At 40.7% G+C, this 24,957-nt stretch overlaps 1 protein-coding gene and 1 long non-coding RNA gene across 11 annotated transcripts in view; one reads left to right on the top strand and one right to left on the bottom strand.

The window, feature by feature from the left end:
• Nucleotides 1–24,957, top strand: part of LOC122220284 — a 58,274-nt gene that overhangs the window by 24,698 nt on the left and 8,619 nt on the right. For 3 of the 10 annotated variants that reach the window (XR_006202769.1, XR_006202766.1, XR_006202768.1), the window contains 7 exons: nt 9,096–9,170; nt 9,300–9,525; nt 15,888–16,041; nt 16,396–16,459; nt 20,677–20,744; nt 21,899–22,040; nt 22,651–22,779. This is a non-coding gene — a long non-coding RNA (uncharacterized LOC122220284). Of the gene's footprint in view, nt 1–9,095; nt 9,171–9,299; nt 9,526–15,887; nt 16,042–16,395; nt 16,460–19,834; nt 19,934–20,676; nt 20,745–21,898; nt 22,041–22,601; nt 22,780–24,957 lie in introns of all 10 variants that reach the window. The other 7 variants (XR_006202772.1, XR_006202770.1, XR_006202773.1 and 4 more) reach the window with 6 other exon arrangements.
• SLC16A10 (solute carrier family 16 member 10) overlaps nt 4,202–24,957 on the bottom strand; it is a 112,141-nt gene continuing 91,385 nt past the window's right edge. Inside the window, exons 4-6 of the mRNA XM_042939613.1 lie at nt 15,862–16,005; nt 7,565–7,793; nt 4,202–4,756 (exon numbers count right to left, since the gene is read on the bottom strand). Of these exons, the coding sequence (XP_042795547.1) occupies nt 4,524–4,756; nt 7,565–7,793; nt 15,862–16,005 (606 nt within the window). The 3' untranslated portion in view covers nt 4,202–4,523. The remainder of the gene's footprint in view (nt 4,757–7,564; nt 7,794–15,861; nt 16,006–24,957) is intronic.

The following is a 24,957-nucleotide window of genomic DNA, read 5'->3' as shown; positions in this document are numbered from 1 at the left end:
CTCTGCACTGTCGGCACAGAACCTGATGCTGGGCTCAATCCTATGAACTGCAAGATCATGACCTGAGCTGAAACCAAGAGGCGGATTAACTGACTGAACCACCCTGTTTACAGGGCATCCCTTTTTACCTATTTTTTAAACTAGAGCTAATTAACTTATCCTTTCCACTTGTACCTCTAGGCTCTGGGAATTTAACACCCTTTACCATAAAGTATCAGCCTGCAGCAGATTTCATTAGGAGCCGTCTCTGAGAGGCCACTACATTCCACAGCATCCTCCATGATGTGCTCTCAATGGAATATGAAAATCAAAGTAAAAAATTATGCTCTCTGAAAATATTTGAGAACTTGATCTTTTCTCTGAAAGCATTAAACATTTAAATAAAGTTTTATATATTAGCACAAAAGATGCCAAATATATAACACCTATCACTTCCTCCCCAAATTTTAATCACACAATTAAACAATTTTTTCAATGGAGACCAATAGAACTCTAAGTTGAAGGCTGAGAGTAAGCTATTCTACCAGGTGACAGGTGACGTGAAACTGGATGCGATTTCATCCTGTGAAGCCATAGGGACCAGTAAGTAGTGCAACTAAACAGCCAGTGGAACTAAGCAAGGATGTCAATGGACTCTTGAGCAGGTTTTTGAAAGACAGAGGGAAGTAAAGGGGGAAAGAATGATAAGGATAAAGATAATAGGAAGAGGAAACAAATGAGGCCTAAGAAAGGGTAGGGGGGTGCCTTGGTGGCTCAGTTGGTTAAGCATCCGACTTCAGCTCAGGTCATGATCTTGAGGTCTGTGGGTTCAAGCCCCACCCCCACATCAGGCTCTCTGCTTGTCAGCAGGGAGCTCACTTCAGATTCTCTGTCCCCAACCCCACCTCAAAAATGGATAAATATTAAAAAAAAAAAAAAGGTGGAAAAGTGCATGGCCAGGAACTTCCCTTATGCTACCCATGCTGGAGGTTGCCTACCCCTAATCACATTTTCTATTCAGTTTTCTATTCACTTAAGCACAAAAGTCATTTGGACATAAAGTGGTTTGTAAATAACAATGGTACAAATTAAAATATTCTTAAATGCAGTTGAAAGGATTAGAATTACCATAAGTAAAGACAAACCTATGTTTATTTACAATTAGGTGTACATTTACTTTAAAAGTGTGGAAAGTTGAAGCCAACAGAGTTAAGGTTTTCTTCATACTTGGGAGGGGATCTTCTGCAAACATGTATAAACAGATACAATGGATCAGGAAGTACAAATGAAGTCTTGTTTCTATTTACGGATAGAATTTGAAGCTTAATGCAAGCATGATGCAACTTCCAGTGGATATTACAAGTCTTGTCGTAGGACTGTAGACTAAGGATTTTAACTGGGATCAAAGAAATTTATAAATTTTGAATAAAGTATCGATCTGGGTGGTTTATTACTACTGAAATGGATGGATCCTAATAACGTCTACCACAGTAAAATTTAACTGCAATGTTTCTGGAAGATCCATAGGCAATAGTACCTGATCCAGAGTCTCTGTAAAGGGAGCAAACAGTTGCTCCCTTTATGTTGTTGGCCTCAAATACCAGAACCTTTGAATTTGAGAATTTGCTGAGTTTTATCAGAATTAGGATGATGAGATAGAAAGCAGAGTTCTGACTCTATTCTTTTCCTCTCAAAAAAGTGTCTGGATTGAACCAAAAAATTTAGGCCCATCGAGTCACTTTATTGCAATAGTAACACTCTGTTCAGAGATTACAAAGGATTTACTTTGAAAGATTATGGTACTATTTCTTGTCTAAAACACAAATCCTTATGAATATTAGTATTTTTCATTTTATCTTTAAACTTCAGACTTCTAGAACTTTTTGTACCAAACAACATGTTATGAAATATGCATTTTATAGAATTCAGCATCGTTTATACTTTTTAACTTTATATTATTACAGCACAGACCTCCCCATAACAGTCTATTATAGTGGAGCTCTTTCAGTATCATAGATCCCATTTAATTCATTCCATTAGACTGAAAGCTGCATATGTGTAATACTGTACACAAAATATTCTGAGATCTAAATACTATACTAAATACTATTAATACTTCAGTCACTTTGCTCTTTTATTATGGAAACTAACCAAGCAAGAGCAAGTCAGATTGTTACTTTTTTTTCTTTCTAAAATCAGCCAAATTTTGAAAGGGAAAACATTTTGGAGGTCTTTACAGAGCAAATTTTCTCTTTTAGAATTCTTTCTGTAAAAAGGGGGTGAGGCAGTCTTAGGAGTCTATGCTAAAACTATCAAAAAAAAATGTTTCTAATGGCAAGTTTGATGATTGATCTTCGTTGTATGTTCTCAAAAGTACTGATAATAATCAGGAAATAATGTTTTATGTAACTGGGTGTGAATAAATGAATCCAATAATATCTTACATTATCATTTCTAAGTCATTTTCTAAAAGCTTTAAAATAAGAATATGAAAGGGCAGTATGGTCAAAATATAGTTGTTCTTTTAAGCAACAGAACCTTCCAAAAAACAAATTCCCCAAGTTTCCTAAATATGAAATATAGAAGTACTGGAAGTTGCAACCATGTGTATGTAGTAAATGGCTAAGTGATGTCTTCACAATAAAAAAATCACTTAAAATCCTATTAAAAATAAATTCCGCATTCAGCATTCCTATTTTGAACTTTGGGGTTTTTCTAGCTGTTTAATTAACTGCCTCACTTCCCTCCAGCCCCCTGTGTGCCCTGCCCCACCCCCGTCAACAACTACAAATTCATATGCTCTTCAGGTACCTATATCCTCAGCTAGAGGCAAAGAAACAATAGAAGCTGAAAAGAAAAGCAGGGAGATAATAGATTAAGTTTCTGTCCATCCAGAGAAGTTAGAAACCTATGGATCCTGAAGGTGCTTTAGAAAAAGACAGCATTCTTCCCAAGTGAACAAGCTACGTTTGAGGAAGCTCTAATACACATTTATACTTAGGAATTAAATATACTTTGCATATTATTAATTTTCAAAGACATAAATAAGAAACATGTGGTACTAAAGTATAGTTTCAGGATGAGGAAATTGTTCTTAGTTTTTTGTAGACGAGTATAGGTCATGGCATGACTTCGGTTTTAATGTTTAGGTCCTTAAAACTTTAATAGCTTTCATACAAGTGTTTTTGTATAAATAGAAAAAATATTGGGAATGTTAATGGGGAGCATGCTAGGATAAATACTGATGAGTGCAAATTTTTGCCAGAAAGTTTGAGAAATACAGAAGTTATTTCTCTTTATAAGTGCTTTTAACCTTTCAAGACCCATTAATTTTATAAACCAATTTGAGCAATTATTTCCACCAGAAATACCTTCTGCATGATTAAAAGATTTTTTTCGCCATTTGCACCTGAAACTGCAACTTGATAACATGCTCGGTAAGACTCTGCTGAAATGTCAAGTCTAGTGCCAACAAAGTCAGAAGTCAGAAAAATTCTATGTTAAAACTGCCAGAATCTCTTTCATTCATTCTATTTTACTTTATTGTTAACATTGAAACAATTTCAGAAATTTGGGGTGTTTCTGGCTACCTGAGTAAAACATACTGCAAACCAAAAGAGAACAAAAAGTAAGTGGAAGAAGCGCCTGATTTCCAAATTGCTCTGCCCTAATGAACAGGATCCTTTTCATCTCACATGTACTGAATCTGAACACAGTGTTACCATCAGCACCAAGAAGTTCCCCTGACACCGAAGCAAGTCAGGATAACTTAATTTCGTATCTTACTTAACAGCAGGCAAGCAGCTTTAACATAGACTTGAGGTTTAGGTAGGTCTGACGTTATCTAGAATCCAGGCTTAAAGGTAAAAAGTTTCCAAATAGCAGAAGAAATTAAAACGGAGATACCAGAACTAAAAACACCATGTGAGACGATAAACGTTATTTCCAGTCCTAACCAAATTGCAACCCTTTCAGTATAGCGTGAGGTATTTTTTTTTTAATTTTTTTTAAAACATTTATTTATTTTTGAGAGAGAGAGAGAGAGAGACAGAGTGCAAGCAGGGGAGGGGCAGAGAGAGGGAGACACAGAATCCGAAGCAGGCTCCAGGCTCCGAGCTGTCAGCACAGAGCCTGATGCGGGGCTTGAACCCACGAACAGCAAGAATACGACCTGAGCCGAACGAAGTCGGACGCTCAACCAACTGAGCCACCCAGGCGCCCCGAGGTATTTTTAAATATTTGTATAAGCTTATTAGCATTCACAGTTTCCAAAGTTGCTTTGGAATAGCTTCAATTCTCTTAATATTTGACTTTCAGACATGTTTTCATATACCATAGTCTCTGCCCCCAAACTCATGGAAATATCAAACAGCTAGCTATTCAGTGGCAGAAATGGTTCTTGTAGTAATAAGGGTTCTATTTCCCAATTATTGTGCTATTCTTAAGATGTAATTAAAAAAATAGGAAATTTGCAATTCATATAAAAGGGAAACTTGCTTAAACTTCCGAAAGCAAGTCCAGTCTGGTTGGAGGTATATAAGACATTAAATAACAGAGTCAGATTCTTTCTTAAAGATTCCAGGTGAGCTTGACAGCAGAGAGTTCTGGTTCTCCAACATTTTCTCCATCTTTTCTCCTCCAGTGGTTTTACCAATCTCTCTTTGCTTCTTAGTGTGGATCCATGGGATAAAACAAAGAACAGCACCTCCAATAAGGGGAGGGATTCCAGCGAGGTAGAATGCCACATCGTAGGAGCCCAGCTTGTCACGAAGTAACCCTGGGAAGGGAAAAAACTGTCACCAAGAGAAAACCAAGTGTGGCTCTTAGGGGTCTCAGATCAATCACACTGATGGCCTCCTCCTAAGCTAACAACTTCATCTCAGCAGGACTAGTTCAACCATCTCAAATATCAGACATTGCCTAGGAAATGGGTCTGAGGTATAAACCTTTCCTGATAGGAGGAAGGAAAAGATCTTAGATCTTTAATCTCGTCACAGACTACAAGCCTATGGGTTTTTACACCAAGTTATTACATGGAAAAAAATATTCGCAACCAAGCTTTGGCTTTCTCAAAACTATTCAAAGGCCATTTGGGGTATTCTGACCTTTGGTGTAATGGTCCTTACAACGTCTACATTTCACATCTTTCTTAGGCCTATTTGTTTATGAAATAACATGAAACTATATTTAAAATTATGATCCGAAATCGTAACAAAAATTATAGATCTAAGAGGATGAAAAAGACTGTTACATACATTTATCAGCACGTGGGAGTAAAACATATATTCTTATGTTTTTTGCTTAAAACATAAAACAGAGATCCTTGGGCTCTGCTTCTAAAAACGGTTATTTTGAATACTCCTTATTTCTAATTTCTCTAACAAAATCCAGGTTTTTTAAAAAAGATTTTATTCTTGGGGTGCCTGGGTGGCTTAGTTGGTAAAATGTCTGACTTCAGCTCAGGTCATGATCTCGTAGTTCATTAGTTCCAGCCCCCCGTCGGGCTCTGTGCTGATAGCTTAGAGCCTAGAGCCTGCTTCAGATTCTGCGTCTCCCTCTCTCTCTGCTGCTTCCCCACATGTGCTCTGTCTCTCTCTGTCAAAAATAAATAAAAACATTAAAAAAAATTTTTTTTAAGATTTTATTTTTTAAGTAACCTTTACACCCAGCATGGGGCTCGAACTTATAACCCCAAGATCAAGAGTCACATACTCTACCAACTGAGCCAGCCAGACACCCCACAAAATCCAGATTTTAAAAGTTATCCTAGTGGTTTTTTTTTTTTTTTAACGTTTATTTATTTATTTTCGAGAGAGAGAGAGCGCGCACACGTGCGCAGGGGAGGGGCAGAGAGAGAGAATCCCAAGCAGGCTCCTCAGTGTCAGTGCAGAACCCAGTGGGGCTTGAACCCACAAACCGCGAGACCATGACGCAAGCGAAAACCAAGAGCCGGACACTTAAGCAAATGAGTCACCCAGGTGCCCCTATCTTAGTGTTTTTAAACTTTTGTAACTTTTACCATAAGACCTAAGTTATCAGAAATGTCCAGGGAACAAACTGTATGGAGTATCTGACTTTTCTAAATAAACAGCTGAGAATCTGTCAAGTACCGACACATGAAGTGTGCATTTATTCTCGATAGAAACATAAAATATACAATGTATCTAAATCTACAATTTTCTTATCTTCTGAGTCAGAATATTCCTTATATACTGACCCTTTCCTTCCTTATGAACACCAGTCATCATGTTTGGACTGTAATACTATGATCCATCAGAAGCTCCTGAGGAGTCAAGAGCTTTCTGCTGCCAGTTGCTGGGTGCTGTTCTGCCAACTTAGGAAGTTTCCAGTTATCTCCTTATTCTTGGTCTGTTCTCAGTTATTTCTAGTTGCAAACACCATTCCTACCAAAGTGCTGCTTATTATCTGCTTTTGACTTGGAAACCCTAGAAATCTACGTTTGTAAGGTGTAAAAATAGTGTGAATAGTCTATTACCTGCAGGCAGGGAAAGAAGGGCTGGAGGGTTCTCCTGCTACAGGGAGACTGTGACCTTTAGTGACTCTGTGTGCTTGATTCGTGACTAGGTTCCCAGCGGGAAAAGTTGCTAGATATGTGCGATTCTGGACACGAGAATGAACTTTCTCTGAGCCCCTTACGTGCCAAACACCAACGATAATAAATACATTTGAATTTTATCCTAATTTTATCAGATTCTAATCTAATAATTCACTGGCACCCCAGTGATATTGAACATGAGACAATTTTATGCTATTGAGAAGATTTCTAAAGGTGAAATGCATCATAACATAAATTAACCATTTCTGTGGCACTTACCACATTCACAGTGTTGTATAACCGCCACCTCTATCTAGTCCCCAGGTATTTTTATCACACCAGAAGGAAATGCCATACCCGTTAAGCAGTTATTCCCTACTCCCCCTTCCCTCCAGCCCCTGGAGACCACCAATCTGCTCTCTGCCTCTGTGGATTTACCTATTCTGGATATTTCATATCAATAAAATCATACAGTATGTGACCTTTTGTATTTGTGCTTCTTTCACTTAGCATAATGTTCTCAAGGTTCATCACCTGGTAGCATGTATTGGTACAATACTTCATTCCTTTTTATGGCCGAATAATATCCCGTTATGGCTGCACCACATTTTGTTTGTCCATTCATCCACTGATGAACACTTGAGTTGTTTCCACTAAATGGTATTTTTCATTAATTATTTCTAGGGGGGATACGATCTCTTGCCCAAAGCATACATATTTAGAAATCTTTTAGAATCTTCACCTCTTTTTTTAAAGAAACTATGTTCCCATTTCTCCAAAACACATACTAAGTGAAATACAGGAATTGTAAAAGCTTAAAGCCCAGAAGATTGCAATTACACATTTTACTGAGTGTGTCAGATTATCAATAAGGATAAGAGAGACTCCTCAGCAAACTTTTTCAACATGCCATCTACAGCTGGTCTTATTAAAAATGTTATCAATAAGGCACATACAAAAGCAAAAGACCACCAACCAATAAATCATAATATATTTTACATATAATTACTGGAGAACCATTACATTTACCTGCAATAGGTGGGCCCACAGTCATGGGTATAGACATGAATCCAAGTAGAAATCCAATTGCTTGAGAAACATCCTGGGCACCAACTAACTCAAAGGCAATGGGAGCCATAATGGAAATGAAGCATCCATCGAAGAGACCCATGATGAGACAGACAGCAATGAGGGCCCCAAAGACACCACATAGGGGAATCATCATGGACATCAGACCAATGAAGAAAAAGGAGAGTACCTAGAATAAGACACCACCACAATGTCAACTCTGCTCTCAGGAAAAGTATATGTTGCAATTACTGAGCAACATGCATGCCTAGGAATATTAACTGACTCCTCCCTGGAAGAGTTGCCTCCCTGGCCCAATTCACCTTGATTTTATGTAATCAATCCCCATAATCATCTCCCCTAAGTTCCCCTAGCACTTTCTTAAAATTTCCATTAAGAATAAAGTAAGTATTTTTACATATTTACGTTCCCCTCCAGCCTGTAAGTTCTTTGAGGTCAGAATCTGTACAAGTCCTCTTTGGACTAGATATTCTAAGGTTTAAGAATCTTGCACCTGGTCAGCACTCAATAAATATCTGTTCTTTGAGTATTGGCTCAAATTCATTAATCAAACATCTGATTTTGAAATTATACTCTACTGGTGTTAGTCCTTTGCAAACGGAAAATATGCCAGGAAGATCAGATCAGATCACAAAGCTTCCAATTCGGGGAATGCAATGATGTAAGGTTTAGATATTTAAATAATTTAGAATACATTGCCTGCCAATATTCCAGACATATTCCAGATATTCAGACCAAGTGAGAGATTAAAATAAGTAACTATGATTTGATAGGTATTATACAAATATGTACTGAATTTTGATTATTCAAATTCTAATTAAATTCTGACGGTCATAGGAAATATGTATAATATGCAATGAAAAACAAATTATTCTGCTATAACATTGAAGAACTAAATTTTCTAATCCTATTTTACTTGATAGTGTAAATCAATATGATTATCAAATGATACTTTCAAACACTGTTTTCTGGTGATACAGCATAGGTATATCCTATTTAAACCTCCAGAGTTAAGGTCTGGAAATATTTTGAGCCACGGAATACTTTCATTTTAACGTTAGAGTAGTTAATAGAACCGAACACTTAATTTTGCCTGCCATTTGGTAGCTCTGTGCCGTGTGCTATGTGAATAATACCTGGTCCCTACCCTTGGGCTGTGGGGAGATGAACACGTGAAACAAGTGCACATCAAGTGTTCTAGATGTTGCCATAGTTGTATATTCCAAGTATGGTGAACACAAAAAAAGAAGCAAACAATTCAATAACTTTCTTTAGGCAAAGAACGAATTAAAACTGGACAATTCACTAGGCAGCAGAAGAAATGTTTCAAAATGCATCAAGCTTTTGAAAAATATGCATATAATAGCAGCTATCATTTCTTGTTTATTAAATGCCAGGCACTGTTCTAAGCACTTTAATAATCTCCTAACAACTTTATGAAGTGGATACTAATATTGTGCCCATTTTACAGATGCAGATAGTGATTCTGGAAGAGGGGTAGTAATGCGCCCAAGCATGCCCATCCTGGAACCCTTGGTCTACACAGGTAGTAGTAGAGAGCAGAAGGAACTACTGTTCCTAGAGGATACCCTTCAGTGACAGGGGGGTGGGGGGAAGGGAAAGACCATGAAGCAGCCATCTGGATCACCATCTTTGCCTATTCTGTTTTTCCTAGGACCCACTAGGCACACCTACAGCGTACCAAGCTCGGTAGCTCACCTCAGGGCAGCCCCTCACAACCTAGTACACATCAGGATTACCTGAGGAGTTCCTGAAGCTGCAGACTGAGTGAAGGGATACAGGAATAGCAGTCTGGCCAAGCTCTCCAGATGACTTTAACACAAGTGGTCCACTGACCCCACAATAAGAAACATGCTCTTGAAAAAAGTTTCAAACTCCAGGTTAGATCTCTTTTCGACACCATCACACCATGCAACTGAAAATTTTTCTTCATGGTTAAAACATGGCTTTATGGTATAATGATTAGTATAAGACTCCGAGTTGGTTGTTGAAAAATAAGCCTGGCACTCACATTTTCCAAAGAACACAATCTCCCATTCTCCTGATTTTTTATTTTCTACTTAAACATCTTCGTCTCTACCCCAACTTCAATGAAACCACATACAGAATTTCTTGCATGGATATTATTGGGCTTGCGGCCTGATAGGTTGGAAAGAACTAAAGGCCCAGAGGAACAAGACCAGGTTCCAGCATTCTGTGACCTTGAGCCAGTAAAAAGGCTTCCTGATGCTTTCCATCTATACAAACAGATCTAAAAATAAATCAAAATGTAGAAAGTGGGTTGAAATTCATAAGTAGGTAAAGATTTCAGGAGTTATTGATAAAATAACCATATAATAGTCTTAATTGTATATGCATTTTTTAACTCTACCTGCAAAACATAAAAGGAGATAAACATGGAAAGTCATTTGAATCTTAGAAACTTATCTCTATTATCACAAACTCCAGAGGATCTACAATAAAACTTCAGGACACTGTGAGGCCACATTGCCACAGACCAAACATTCACAACCATGCCACTGTAACTATGCTATGTGTTAGCTTTCAAGAATATTCTTTTCTTTGAATGTTTCCTGTTCTTTTACTATTTTGTTTAGTACAAATCTCTTCCAAGATAAGAGAACCAGAGTGAATTAGTGAAATCCTAGCATACTACTTGGTACAAAGTCAACTGTGCTCAATAAATGAATGTTTTTCTTGAACAAACTTATGTAACATGAGACCCAGGTGCTTTACTTTTGGTGGTTATCCTGATTTTTCTATACATCGTTGGCCCCTTGCAATTTTTGTTCTTTGGTAAGTTTTGTAAAAAATCATTCACTTAAGAGTTTTGAATTTATTACTATATATTTGAACCATATCATTTCTTAATACTTTACCTGACTACAAGTTCTCCTCAATCCAAACTATATTATCTTCTTTTTTAATTACTTGGCAGTAATTGTTAGTTATTATTTGAAACTGTTAAATTTTAATAACTTAAATAGAAATTTTTATTTAAAAGTAAAATTTCTTGGTTTTTCTTTAAGAATGGAGTTCACAGGAATTTACACATTTATTCTTTAGCATTTCTCAGAAAATAGCTTGCAAACTGTTCATATGAGAGGTTCCATACTTCATCACTTCCCCAAATAAGTACTGATCCACGGGTACCTGCCTGGCCCAGTCAGAAGAGCATGCAACTCTTGATCTCAGGGTCGTGAGTTTGAGCCCCATGTTAGGTGTAGAGATTGCTAAATAAATTAAACCTATTAAAAAATATATTGATCCATACATCAAATATTGATTTGTAGATGCCCCATTTTGAAAGATGAATAAATTTGGTATTACTACAGTCTGTTTTCCTCTCCTCAAACACAGCAACTCTGGTTAGATTTAAATAAGGTATTCAGAGGCTCCTAATTCTCCTCTAATCTCTGTCAATGACATTTAATTTAATAAGGCATTGACAGTTGAGATGTATTTCTTGCTTTTGTTTTCTTAAAACCATCCAAGGAAATATCTTCTGTCACAATATTATAGGCTTTAGAAGAATAACCCCTTGCTTGAGTTAGTTTACATACTTTAAGAACAAAAAAAAATTGTTTTTTTTATATTACCCTTCCCTATTTCTATCACAAAGAGAACATTCTTGGAGAAATGTCAGTTTAAGTTCTGCTCAGGAATCTAAGTATAGCTCAAGAGGAAAAATGAGCTGCACCTGAATAAGCAGGAGGCATTTTCAGAGGCAGACATACAGCTGGCCACAGTTAGGTTCAAGTGTTGCTCCTACAAATTTATTCAATATAAAGTTTCCAGACTTTCAGGGCCTCTGGCTAGGAACCCAGAGCAGAAAGACTTTCACCATTATAATTCCATATAATGCAATTCAGTCATCTCTTCAGCATTTAAAACTGTTAGGCTGGGGGCGCCTGGGTGGCTCAGTTAAGTGTCTGACTCTTGATTTCAGCTCAGGTCATGATCTCACAGTTCATGAGTCTGAGCCCCACATTGGGCTCTGTGCTGACAGTGTGGATTCTCTCTCTCTCCCTCTCTCTCTGTTCCTCCCTCCCGCCTTGTGCTCTCTCTCTGTCCCTCTCTCTCTCAAAAGAAATAATAAAAAACAAAATGTTAGCTGAAAATACCTGGAAACCAGGACCTTGATAGAGTTTAAATTCAGAACTCTTAAGCAAAATGTAAGTGATCTATAAGCTAAGTGATCTATAAGCAAAGATCTCTAGTTCAGGATAACCAAAGTCTTCTTTCTTAAGATCTGTTCCAAATCAGGATTTGCTTCAGTATTTGATGAAATAAAAAGGGGACGCCTGGGTTGCTTAGTTGGTTAAGCATCTGACTCTTGATTTTGGCTCAGGTCATGATCTCACGGTTTCGTGAGTTCGAGCCCTGCGTTGGGCTCTGTGCTGGCAGCTTGGAGCCTGCTTGGGATTCTCCCCCTGTCTGCCCCTCGCCAACCACACAATAAAAGGAAGGATGCATTAATCCTCCACTCTGGGCTGGCACTTTACATAAGCTGTCACCATGAATCCTTACCACAGCCCTCTGCCAGTTCTGAACACGGCTGGTGCAAGGACTGGGCTGAACTCGTGTCTCCAGAGCCTGTGTGCTTTTCTGCTGCGCAGCCTCCCAAACCCAAGATGCCTGTGACCAGAAATTAGACCGTGTGGGAGGCTGTGAGGTGTGATCTGTGCCCAGCTGCTAGGAGACAGGGAGGAGTTGGGCTATAACAGACAAAAGCAGGCAGTGGGCATGTCTGCACCACCAACGACAGCAAGGTAAGGAGTGGGAGCATTCCAACTTTTAAAGGCTAGGCCAAAAGGCAGCCAGCCATTGAGGGAAAGAGAAAGAGGAGGAAGCAAACAGAGCTGGAGCTGGCAACAGCAGAGAACAGCCAAGAATCAAAAGCCACACCGAATGGTTGGCAGGTGGGCAGGGAAGCCAGGAAAAAGGAGAGACAGAGGAGGGGAGTGATACAAAGGAGTGAGTCCAGTAGCCACACGGGCAAGGCCTGTGTTGGCTCCTGTGCCACTGTGTTCACAGGAGGAGCGCACTCCCAGCAGCCACAGGACACACAGGACACACCGAAGGCCTTTTTTCTCCTTCACAGGCTCTCTGAAATGCAGTCATGTCACTCGTGACTCAGCATATGCTGCTGTGGAGAATGGATTACTGCTTCCACCCCAGTAACCTATCCTCCAGAGACAGAACCACCACAGTGACTTAAAATGTGAAATCAGACCACTTCATTCTCCAACAAAGACCCACAACACTTAAAGCAAAATCTCTTCAATTTGACTTTCAAGGCCCTGTATAATCTGGCCCCTCCTAGCTTTCCAACCTCTTCCCTTGTCACTCTCCCTGTCTTCCTGAGTTCTTCATTTTTCCTGCCTCCAGTATTGCTCCAGGAACTCAGGGACCACGTGTGTCTTGTTTGTATCATCCCACCAAGGTCTAGGCTGGAACACAGTAGACACAATCCTTTGCATGAATGAAAGGAAGCTGAAAGTCTGTAATACAGGGGCGCCTGGGTGGCTCAGTCAGTTAAGTGTCTGACTCTTGATTTCGGCTCAGGTCATGATTTCACAGTGTGTGAGTTCAAGCCCCATGTCAGGCTCTGCACTGACAGCGTAGAGCCTACTTAGGATTCTCTCTCTCTCCCTCTCTCTCTTTGCCCCTCCCCTCCCTGCTTGTGTGCTCTCTTTCTCAAAATAAGTATTTTTAAGTCTGTAATGCATCGAATGTCCATTAGAGGGTTCTCTTGACACTTGAGAACAAAACCAAATGTTCCACAAGAATACCCACAGTTAGGTCCTAAAAAAGGGGGGAACGATCATAATACAGTAAATACTTGTAAAAGTAGCACTCTACCAGCTGTCTACTCTCCCTTCTGCTATGTGACCAGACTCCTTTCTGCAGCTGGCTGCCGGGACCTCCACACAGACACCCACAGTGAGTCAGCCTCTGTTCCTTAGGGTTCGTACCTCTGAGTGGAAATAACAACGATACTTTCCTCTTAGGGCTGGTGCAAGGAACAAGGGAGATTGCATGTGGGGCACTTAGTTCATTGTCTGGCACATGGAAGTACTCAATAAATGGCGGCTGGGTTATTTCAAATCATCTAATGGAAGCTTCTTTATCTGTAATGAATGCCTTTTCCAATCATTTTCCTGCACCTAAATCCCAGCTCTACTTCAAAGCCCAGCTCAAATACTGCCTCCCATCTATACAGTGAGCTGGCACGCTCAATTCCCCAATCCCAAATTGCCCCCTTCCCCGGGCTCGCCTTCACTGTCCTCCCACAGCCAAGCTGTTAGGCAAAGTAGTCTACGTTTCCATTTTTTCAGCTAATCATGATCAGTCTTTAGCACCTGCCATGCCACTGAAACTCTGTTGCTAAATGCAATGAAAACCTTTTAGCCTTTAATGTGCTTGCCCTGTCACTAGCTACCGACACTGCTGACCACTGCTGTCCCTGAAACACTCTGTGCCCTGCTTCTTTCCCACTAAGCTGGCCACTCCCTTCAGTCTTCATGCACATCCCTCGTCCTCCGCTTACCCATACAGCCCACGAATGCCAAAGTCCCACAGGTCCCTTGGGATCTCTCAGGAGCTCCAGACGCAACATGGCTCTCCCATGAGCACCAAAAATTTAACATGGCAAAAGTGAACTCCACATCTTACTCCGATTTACTGAAATGACTCATCTTAAACGCAATAGCACAACCATCCATTCTGTTACCGGAGCCACAAATCTCAGACCCAGCTTTGGTGGCTCCGTCAAACTCTTACTCCCATATCCCTATTTTACTGTTTGATGCCAGTGTTTCTGCCTTGGTTCCTCCTGCCTAGACTGCTTCAATGGTCTCCAGCTAGTACCCCTGCTTCCACTCTGTTGTTGTTGTTGTTGTTTTTAATAACAGCTTGATAGAGATAAATTCACATACCATAAAATTCACCCATTTAAAGTAAATAATTCAGTACGTTTTACTGAATTTACAAAGTTGTACAACTATCACTACTGCCTAACTTTGGAATATATCACCCCAGGAAGAACCCCCAGAGCCTGTAGCAGTTACTCCCCACAGCCCCCCCACCCCCAGCCCCGCCCACCCCGGGCCACCAGGAATCCACTCTGTCTCTGTGGCACTGCCTATTCTGGCCACTCCACCAAAACAGAGCTGCACAACATGTAGCCTTTTGTGACTGCCTGAGCTCCTGCCCTCCCACGTCATCCACCCTTCACAGCCACTGCATTAAGCTTAATAAAATACAACTGTCATGTCACTCCCTCAGTTAAAACCCTCTAGTGGCTCCTGGTAGATTTCAGGATAGTGTTATCCTTCTCCTAACCCGGCTCCTGCCTCTCCCCACCTCCCTCCCCCCCCCCCCCGCCCCCCAGCCAGTCAGTTTATCGCTCTCCCTTTATTCCATTCAAACACTCAGTTTCACAGACATAATATACTATGTCACACCTCCCCCTCTTTGCCCATGTGGTTTCCTCTGCTTGGAACACACTTCTCTATCTTCCTTCTCTTTCTGACTGCCACTCACCTATTAATACCACACCAGCCCAGGAAGCCTGCTCAGAGCCTCACTAGTGATTCAGATAGTTGGTGCCTATGTTTCTAGCACCCGTCTAGCATAGCCATTATTCCACTTTGCTGCAACTCTGTCTCCCCATGAGACCATTAGCGACTAACTGAGGGCACAGACCATGTTTCATGCTTCATCCGCAGCATTTAGCACAGTGTCTGGCACGGAGGAGTCATTTAAGTGCTTGTCAAGTGAGTGTCCGTGTGAGCTTGGAATTAGCATTTGCGTAGTGCACAGCCCTCAACACCCAGGAGGCAATCTGCAGTAAAAAAGTTCAAAATAAACAGGCCCCTGAATTTCACAAGGTGGTGCAAAAGGCACATGACTAAGAGAACTGTGCCAGAAATAAAACATTCTTCTTAGAAAAAGCAGTGGGCAAAAACCATCTTGATTTGGTGGAGTGCCGTGACAAAACAAGTAAGCTTGTTGTGTGATCGCCAATTTCTCATGTTGAAAACCCAAAATTCATAACTGAGTTTGGCCTTGAAAAACTGCTGGTAGAAGTTAGGTTCTAGAAAACATTTGTAATTTTTACAGAAGAATTTAAGCAAACACATACATACATATAATGAGACATGAGGTGACAAAGATAATTCTGCTGGGGGAAAAGCAGCTTAAGAAAGTACCTGAAGATAAACCTTCTTCACACCAGGCATATAATCTGCGATCCGGCCAAAGAGCAGCCGTCCGACTCCTGAAGTGATGCCAATGCACATGAGAACCACCTCTTTATTTTTTCCATCTTGAAATCTTTCATTCACATATTTCATCTGTGGACCATCAAGAAAGAAGCAACACTAAATACGGTAGGAAAAACTGACAAGTTTTGACACAAAATGCCTTTGTGTCTGCACAATGTTATGGATTCTCACCCCCTTCCAGTTCCAAATATGTACACAATTTCTTCTGTGATAATTGTTCATCAGAACATACGAAGACAAAGCTAACATGATTTAGCTTGCACAAAAGAAGAATTGTTAGGAGAGGTCCTATTTCAAAAAAATGACAAATGTACATTTTATAAGTTAACCTCGAGCCATTAGCTAAAGGAAGAGAACATACTTTGAACACACCATACAGCCTTCTCCTCTCAAGGTCACCCCAGGACCCAATTATCTGTTCTCCTTACAGGCTATTTAAGGCAGTTTTATCTCTTGTAGGAGGACCTGAACCAAACTGACACCCCTGAAACAGCTGGAGTGGAGCTTCCAGGATAAAGCAGAAGTAAGGTTCCCCACCTGTGAATTTGCCTATCTGTGTGACATCAGAACAGACAGATACACAGTTTAACACAGCGGTTAAGAGAAAAGCCTCTTAGACTGCATGGGTTCAAGTCTTGGTTCCATCCCTTATCAGCCTTGTGACCTTGAATAATTTCTTAACCTTTAGGTCCTCAGTTGCCTTGTCTGTAAAATGGAGATAGCAATAGTACCTCAAGTATTTAAAATATACGACCTATCACTGATACACATATCCATTGTAAAAAGATCCCCCCCCCCCCATCAAATTAGTTAATACATCTATCACCTAACATATTTACCTTTTTGGGGGGAGGGGGGTGAGAACACTTTCTATTCTCTTGCAAATTTCAGTTATACAATACACTGTTGCCAACTATAATCAACAATGTAATTAGATCCTCAGACCTTATTTATAACTGAAAATTTTAATTTTAGCCTTCTTTTAAAGTTTGTTTATTTTGAGAGAGTGTACGTGCGAGCAGGGGAGGGGCAGTGAGGGAGGGAGAGAGACAATTCCAGGCAGGCTCCACGCTCAATGCAGAACTCGAAGCAGGGCTTGATGTCATGACCAACCAACCGACCATGTGATCATGACCTGGGCTGAAATCAAGAATCAGTTGGTTGGGGCACCTGACCTGAGTGGCTCAGTTAAGTGTCCGACTTCAGCTCAGGTCATGATCTCATGGTTCGTGAGTGCAAGCCCCGCATCAGGCTCTGTGCTGTCAGCTCAGAGCCTGGAGCCTGCTTTGGATTCTGTGTCTCCCTCTTTCTGTCTCTGTCTCTCTCAAAAATAAATAAACATTAAAAAAAAAAAAAAAAAAAAAGAATCAGTTGGTTAAATGACTGAGCCACCCAGGAACCAGGCACCCAATTTTAGCCTGTCTTTTTTCAAGGACCTTTTCCCTCTATTTGCAGTGTACTTAATGACTGTAAAACAACAACCTGACTATGTTTTAAAAGGAAGTGTGGCCAGGCAGTTGTTATACTGGGTGAAAGAAAAATACACAGCAACTCAGCACCCACTAACATAAGCTTTGCTCCCACAGCCCCCAAGTTTCATCCCTATCTTAGCACTTCCCTTTTCTCAATGATCATCTATCTGTGCTCACAAGGAAAAAAAAGCATGTCTCTACTCCCACTGTTTTCTCTGCAATCGCAGAGATGTTTTAACTAACCCAAACAGTTGTTTCAAACAATCAGACTTGCCGTTCCCTATACCAAACTTTGGCCTGAATTCTAGAAGCCTGCAAAGCAAATTACCCAGCAAACTCAATGGCCCATTGATTCCCAAGTGTTCCTAGTAGCCTGTAGGGATGACGTCTTCTTAAGAGACTTCCATTTCACATTTTTAGGCCCACTTGGATATGCCAACACCAGCACTCTGTCTTTTCCCTTCCCAAACTGGTAACTCTCCTCCCTAACTTCTCTATTTCCACACTGCTCCGGAATAATTCTTCTAAATAGGACTTTGATCAATCCCTCATCCATTAGTTACCCACCACTGACATTTATATTCGGTTTGGTATTAAAAGCCCTTCATAACCTGTCACCAGTCGTCTTTGTGCCTTTATTACCTATTGATCCTTGACTCAAAAGCAGAAAACTCAAATATCTACAGGACTCAGGCAAGTAGCATGAAGGAGTGAAAGAGACTTCCTGGAGAGAGGGAACACATACTCCAAGCCCCCTTTTATTTTAAAGGGAAGTCAGAAATTTTTTGTGGAAATGTTGGCACCTACCTTAAATTTACAACACAGCAGGATCCAACCCCATGCCAGTCTGCAAACTGCATTAGGCTGGCTTTGATCTCAGCCCTAATCCCATCTGGCCCAGCGGGACAGGTTTATTCAAATAGTGTTGCTTAAACACATCTCATACTTTGTTACCTCTCTACATTTCTGCTGTCTCTTCTTTGACTTTCTGAATCCTACCCATTCTTTAAGACTCTGCTCAAATCCCACCTTTTCTATAAAGCTGTCCTTGATGACCTCCACCTTATATCCCATTCTTGTTATTGCCTAAAGTTTTCATTGGCACCTTAAGTATTGCATGTTCCTACCCAGCCTTTCTAGCTTCTAAGGCTACACATTCTGTTGTATAAACTCTTGCATGTCACCCTAGGCCTATCTACCCGTCTGTTCCAAAGACACCTCAAAGTGAATATGACTCATGCTGAACTCCTCTCCCCCTCACAATCTGCCTTCCCTCCACTACTACTTTTGGCCCAACTCTCCAAGGGAGAAACCTAAAAAGCATCCTAGATTGCAGATGCAGGAGTCACCGCCAAATTCTGATGATTTTACCTCCTACCCCTCTCAGACACACTTCTTTTGGTCTGTGTTCCCTGTGTTTCAGTTCAGGCTCCCATCACTCACTTAGACAACAACAGCCTCCTAGCATGCTTCTGGCTTGAGCCCCCCACTCCTGCATCTTTAAATTCTCTGAGACCACCAGATTAAGTTCAAAACGAAAAACACTTCTCTGAGATCCTTTGACGGTTCCCACAGCCTTCAGGATAAAGCTCCCGCTCCTGCTTTAATAGATAAAAGCTTTGCTACTGCAGCCTCACTTCCAGCTGCCTCCTTACACACACGCTGTTAACACTGTGCTGTTCAATGTGGTAGCTGCTAGCCACACAGAGGCTACTGAGCACTTAAAAAGTAGCTACTTCAAATTGAGATGTGCTCGAAGTGCAAAATACAGAAAATTTAGAAGACTTGGTGGAAAAACATGCAAAATATCTCAATAATTTAAAAATTGATTCCATGTTGAAATAATATTTTGGCTACATTAAATAAAATATATTGTATATATCATGAAACTAGTTTCATTTGTTGTTGATTTTTTTCATGTTTATTTAGTTTTGAGAGAGAGAGAGAGAAACAGCATGAGCAGGGTATGGGCAGAGAGAGGCAGAGACCCAGAATTTGAAGCAGGCTCCAGGCTCTGAGCTGTCAGCACAGAGCCCGACGTAGGGCTTGAGCTCACGAGCTGTGAGATCATGACCTGAGCTGAAGTCAATGCTTAACCGAATGAGCTGCCCGGACGCCCCTGTTTTTAATTCTTTTAAATATGGGAAGTAGAGGGACGCCTGCGTGGCTCAGTAGGTTGGGTGTCCGACTTCGGCTCAGGTCATGACCTCGCGGTTGGTGGGTTTGAGGCCTGCATCGGGCTCTGTGCTGACAGCTCGGAGCCTGGAAGCCCTGCTTTGGATACTGTGTCTCCCTCTCTCTCTGCCCCTCTCCCCACTCACACTCTGTCTCTCTCAAAAATAAATGGACATAAAAAAATTTTTTTTTAACTATGGAAAGTAGAACATTATAAATTATATGGCTTACATTACATTTCTATTGAACAGTGCTGGTCTAAGAAATCCATTTGTGGCTGCAAAGATAAGGTAGCTGTTGATAAAGGTGACCTCAAACTGGCTTATTCCTCCAGGCCTTTATCACTGTTGGTAAGTGAAATTAGACAAAGTGGAAAGATGGATTCCAGCTCAATTCCGAAGAAAATGAATAACCTGATTTAAGGCACGTAGAATATAATTATGTGTATTCATCAACTTATTTAGAATTTGAATCCAGACTTAATGTATTAATCTACTTCAGTAAGTACCCAAAGGATCTAACTTTTTTTTTGTTTTTTTTTTTAACGTTTATTTATTTTTGAGACAGAGAGAGACAGAGCATGAACGGGGGAGGGGCAGAGAGAGAGGGAGACACAGAATCGGAAGCAGGCTCCAGGCTCTGAGCTGTCAGCCCAGAGCCCGACTCGGGGCTCGAACTCACAGACCACGAGATGGTGACCTGAGCTGAAGTCGGACGCTTAACCGACGGAGCCACCCAGGCGCCCCAAATCTAACTTTTCAAAAGATATTGTTCAGTATTAAAAACAAAACAAAACAAAAAAAAAACCAAAAAAAAAAACAAAAAAAAAACTAAACTAAACTTACCAGTCATTCTTTTGATGAAACTAAGAACACTTGCCTGCCAAACTGCTATTTTCATTAGTGGTTTAGTTTAGTTTTCCCCCTGCTCTACTTTAAGATCCTTAAAATGGATAATAAGGTGAATTGTTTTGAGCCTTTTGAAAGTGGATGAGTTTGTTAAGTCCAAATTATGCTTAAGTGGAAACTTATTTCTTCAACTATGAGGGGTGTTATTTCATTGAAATGTGTTGCTGTTGTTGCTGTTGAAATAGAACAAGAACTTCAGCTTCCAATACACCTCCTCACCCTCGGCCCAAATCTGCAAGCTCAAAAACAGTCGGTAAGTATGGGAATCTAGGGGGTGGGGGTGGGGGGGTCGGAGAACAGAGTCTAGGGATGCTAGTCTCTGGGTCCTAGAGATCCTTCCTTAATTGAGGTAGCAGTTCCCTGGAGATCTGGTGCATTGTACTTCAGCCTGGTCTCCCATGATTGCTGCAGGCTATTTGATGAATCTCTGCCAATGTCTCATCCTCTGGAGACTGCCATGCACTTTAATTTAGCGGAAAGCATGACTATTAGGCCAAATTCGTATCTCTCAAAAAGCGTTACATGGATAAGGACGTGAAAATGTTGGGTAGATGTTTCCCTATTTAACCTAACTTTATAAACGAACACAGAGCTTACAACAGAGGCCACTATCTACGTAAAAAATAACATCATTTTGTAGAGCAGTTGTTTCAAGTTGACTTTATCTGAATGTATTTTCAGGGTAGGAATTAGTCCTTTATTTAGGTCCTCAAACATTGGTTTACTCCAGGGCTGCACGCCTGTCAGGGATTACCAAAACCTTGCTGACAACTTGAATGCTGCCTGCTTCTAAAACATTTTTTATCATTCAAGCAGCATTTGCTACCCATAGAAGCCATTTGTGGGTTGTGTGAAACCCTTTTATTGTTTTGTCATCCAAGAACTCATATCCAAAAATATCTGTTCATTCTACATCATGCATGAAAGAAAGAAAAAAAAAAGAACAGTTCACAGTTTCCCCTTCCTCCCAACCATCCCCACTTCCAAGTAAACAGCGGTTCAACCGTTCATTCATCTATGGATGACATGTTTCTGACCAGCCAAAGGGAGAGGTTCCTCTCCCCTCCCTAGAGCCTAGATGCGGATTCCCTTTTGAGAGGTTGAGGTAGGAACCCGACAAAGTCATCTTGTGGGACGCCTGGGTGGCTCAGTCAGTTAAGCGTCCTAAGCATCCAACTCTTGGTTCCAGCTCAGGTCATGACCTTATGGCTCATGGGTTCAAGACTCACATTGGACTCTGTGCTGACAGCACAGAGCCCGCTTGGGATTCTTTCTTTTTCCCTCTCTCTCTGCCCCTTCCCTGCTCTCTCGCTCTCTCTCTCTCTGTCTCTCAAAAACAAACATTAAAAAAGAGAAAAAGTCATCTTGCTGCGTTGGCTTCTTCCCTCTCTACCTCTTCCTCTTCAGAGGAGTGACAGTGCCAGACACAGGGAGACATCAGACAGTGTTTTTCCATGGAGAACCCAGCCCAAGTCCTCTGGCTTTTAGTCAACCATGAAGAAAATTAAATGGGTGACCACAGAATAAAAACAGCTCCTATAAAACTGATGTAAGTGCAGCAGAAACTCAAGTTTCTCCTTGACAAATAGTTGCACGATAGAATACCCAGCAGAAGGGAACCCTACATCACTTTACTTACAGAAGAAACCCTTAAAACCCAATGGTGGTACACACCAGCAAAGCAAGGAGGTCACTGGCCAAAAGAGGTCCAATAATGATCCACAGTATTTTATAAAATTGCGGTATTAGCCATTACTATGATGGTCTTCAGCCTCAACTGCCCTTGCCTCCAGCGTTTTAAGGGGATGGGTGGTTTGAGCTTAGTGTCTTTTATGTAACATGTATATAATTTATTACATAAAGAATATGATAAAACTTTTGTACATAGAAGTTAAACTATATATCTTTGGGGAATAATTAATTAAACAAGAGGGACTACAGGCTACTTAAAGATGTGGACTTGAAGTAACAGCTGCTGACTCCACTATGGAGTGCTTAAAAAAAAAAAAAAAAAGGCAGTAACTTCGGGAGGCCAGGAAAGCAAGACAAAAACAGCTTCACCAGAGCATTGCAGGCTCTGGAACTGGTAGAACTTCAACTACTTTTGCAGAACTGAGCAGGCAAAAATCAACAACAGTTATCATCCACGGCTGTTGCAGTTACTGTGCCCTCTGAGAGATAAACAGATTCCCGTAATGCAGTCATCAACTGTCCTTGCCTGTGAAGATTCTGATTTCCTGATCTCCTGCCCTTCCTCTTCAGATACACATCGTCAAGCTGGACACCAGGTAAACATCAGCACCCATTTTGTCGCTAGAAGAATAAACTCTGCTGGGCAGGTCAGGGGACCTGTAACTTTTACGTTTACATGCTATATCCAAAAACGGAGTAACAAATGCGACACGGTATTTTCAGTGGTTTTGTAATAAAGAATGATTTCTGCAGCTCCCTACTTTCCAGCAGGGATATGGAGTTCAGAGCAGTTTCACTCACTTGCTATTCACTCCAAAGATCATTAGCAGCTTCAACCTGTTGCCTCTGATTCACCTGCAGGTTAGAGTAGGTTTCTGATACATCCATTCAACATTTGAAAAGCTATTCCATCAACTCTAAAAGATCATTCTGCTTAAAATACATTTTTTAAAAGATAAACTCAAAGAAAAGAGCCTGGCCCCTTTAAAAATTAGATGCACATTTGAAAGGAAGTAGAAAGCTTGCTAGAGTAGTTAATGGATAATCTTAGAATTTGTTGCAAATCAAAACTTTACACTACCCTTTGACTTCAAAGTAAGATGAACAGAACTCTGAATGGAATGAGGGTTTGGTCTGGGTCCTTTTTTTTTTTCCTGTCTTTTTTAAACAAGTATGTTTTCTCTACCTCTGTTTTTGCTAAGAAAAAAAAGTAAAACAAGTGGGGCATTCACTTAGAAAGTTTTTTCACAAGTACATTGTACACCAGCAAACCCAATGAGGCGATCAAATGTGGAAGAAAACTAAACTCCTAGATTTGGGTACATAAAAATTAAGCCCTTTACACCATATAATATTGAAATAGGACTTTATGGCTATTAAGATAGATATTCCTTGATTAGGTCAGCCTCAAATGCCATTTTAGCTTGTTAAATCTGATCAACTGTGCTTTCAGAATAAAGCTCTAAGATGTGTTTGAAATGAAAACATAAAATTCTTTGCCCACTAACATTTTTAAGAACATCTTAAGGCAGCCCAGTGTCTACCTACTAATAAGATGTCTCCATCATGACTAAACTTGTGGAGCAGGTGCCCCCCTGCCTCCAGCAGCTGACCAGGTAGAGAGCAGAGCAGACCTTTGACCTAACAGGGCCATTAGAGGTACAAGGAGCTGGCTCTGCATGGTTTCTTAAATGGCCAGTCTTTCCATTTCATGAAGATGGGCTTCCACGTTGTCGGTAATCACACATGGCACTGTTAAGACACGTAAAGGTAGGGACTCAGAAAAAAGAGGGAAGGGTTTCCAGAGTAAAGATTACTTAAAGGCCACTAAGGGACAGAAAAAGAAAAGTTCAGAAGGATGAAAGATGGCTGATGGCTCAAAAAACCCTGGTCTAATTTTAAAAACATTTTCTAAGATTTCTTTAAAAAATTTGTTATTTTTCTGTTTTTTTGTTTGTTTGTTTGTTTTTAATGATTTCCCTTGGGGCACCTGGGTGGCTCAGTTCATTGAGCATCCTCTGGCTCTTGATTTTGACTCAGGGCATGATCCCACAGTTGATAAGTTCAAGCCTCTACATCGGGCTCACTGCTGTCAGCTCAAAGCCTGGAGCCTGCTTTGAATTCTGTTTCCTCTCCCTCTGCCCCTCCCCGATGTGTGCACGTGCTCTCTCTCTCTCTCTTAAAAATAAACATTTTTTCAAAAATTTCCATTAGGGGTGCCCGGGTGGTTCAGTCAGGTGAGCGTCCAACTTTGGCTCAGGTCATGATCTCATAGTTCTTGAGATCTCATAGTTCTTGAGCCCAGTGTTGGGCTCTGTGCTGACAGCTCAGAGCCTGGAGCCTGCTTAGGATTCTGTGTCTCCTCTCCCTGCCCCTCTCCTGCTCATACTCTGTCTCTCTCTCTCTCAAAAATAAACATTAAAAAAAATTTTTTTCCCCTTAGGTTAAAAAAAAAAAGGCAAAACAAAAGTCCATTCTTGACATAGCATTATTTTTTTTAATTAAAAAAATTTTTTTTTAATTTTATTTATTTTGAGACAGGGAAGGGGCAGCGAGAGAGGGAGAGAGTGAATCCCAAGCAGGCTCTGAGCTATCAGTACAGAGCTCAACACGGGGCTCCATCTCACGAACTGTGAGACCATGACCTGAGCTGAAATTAAGAGTTGAATGCTTGGGGAGCCTGGGTGGCTCAGTCGGTTAGGCATTGAACTTCGGCTCAGGTCATGATCTCACAGTTCATGGGTTTGAGCCCTGTGTTGGGCTCTGTGCTGACA

This window comes from Panthera leo, chromosome B2 (assembly GCF_018350215.1).
Source record: "Panthera leo isolate Ple1 chromosome B2, P.leo_Ple1_pat1.1, whole genome shotgun sequence".
Classification (NCBI taxonomy): domain Eukaryota; kingdom Metazoa; phylum Chordata; class Mammalia; order Carnivora; family Felidae; genus Panthera; species Panthera leo.
Note: the sequence above shows the minus strand (reverse complement) of the source record. Positions and strands in the feature narration are given on the sequence as shown.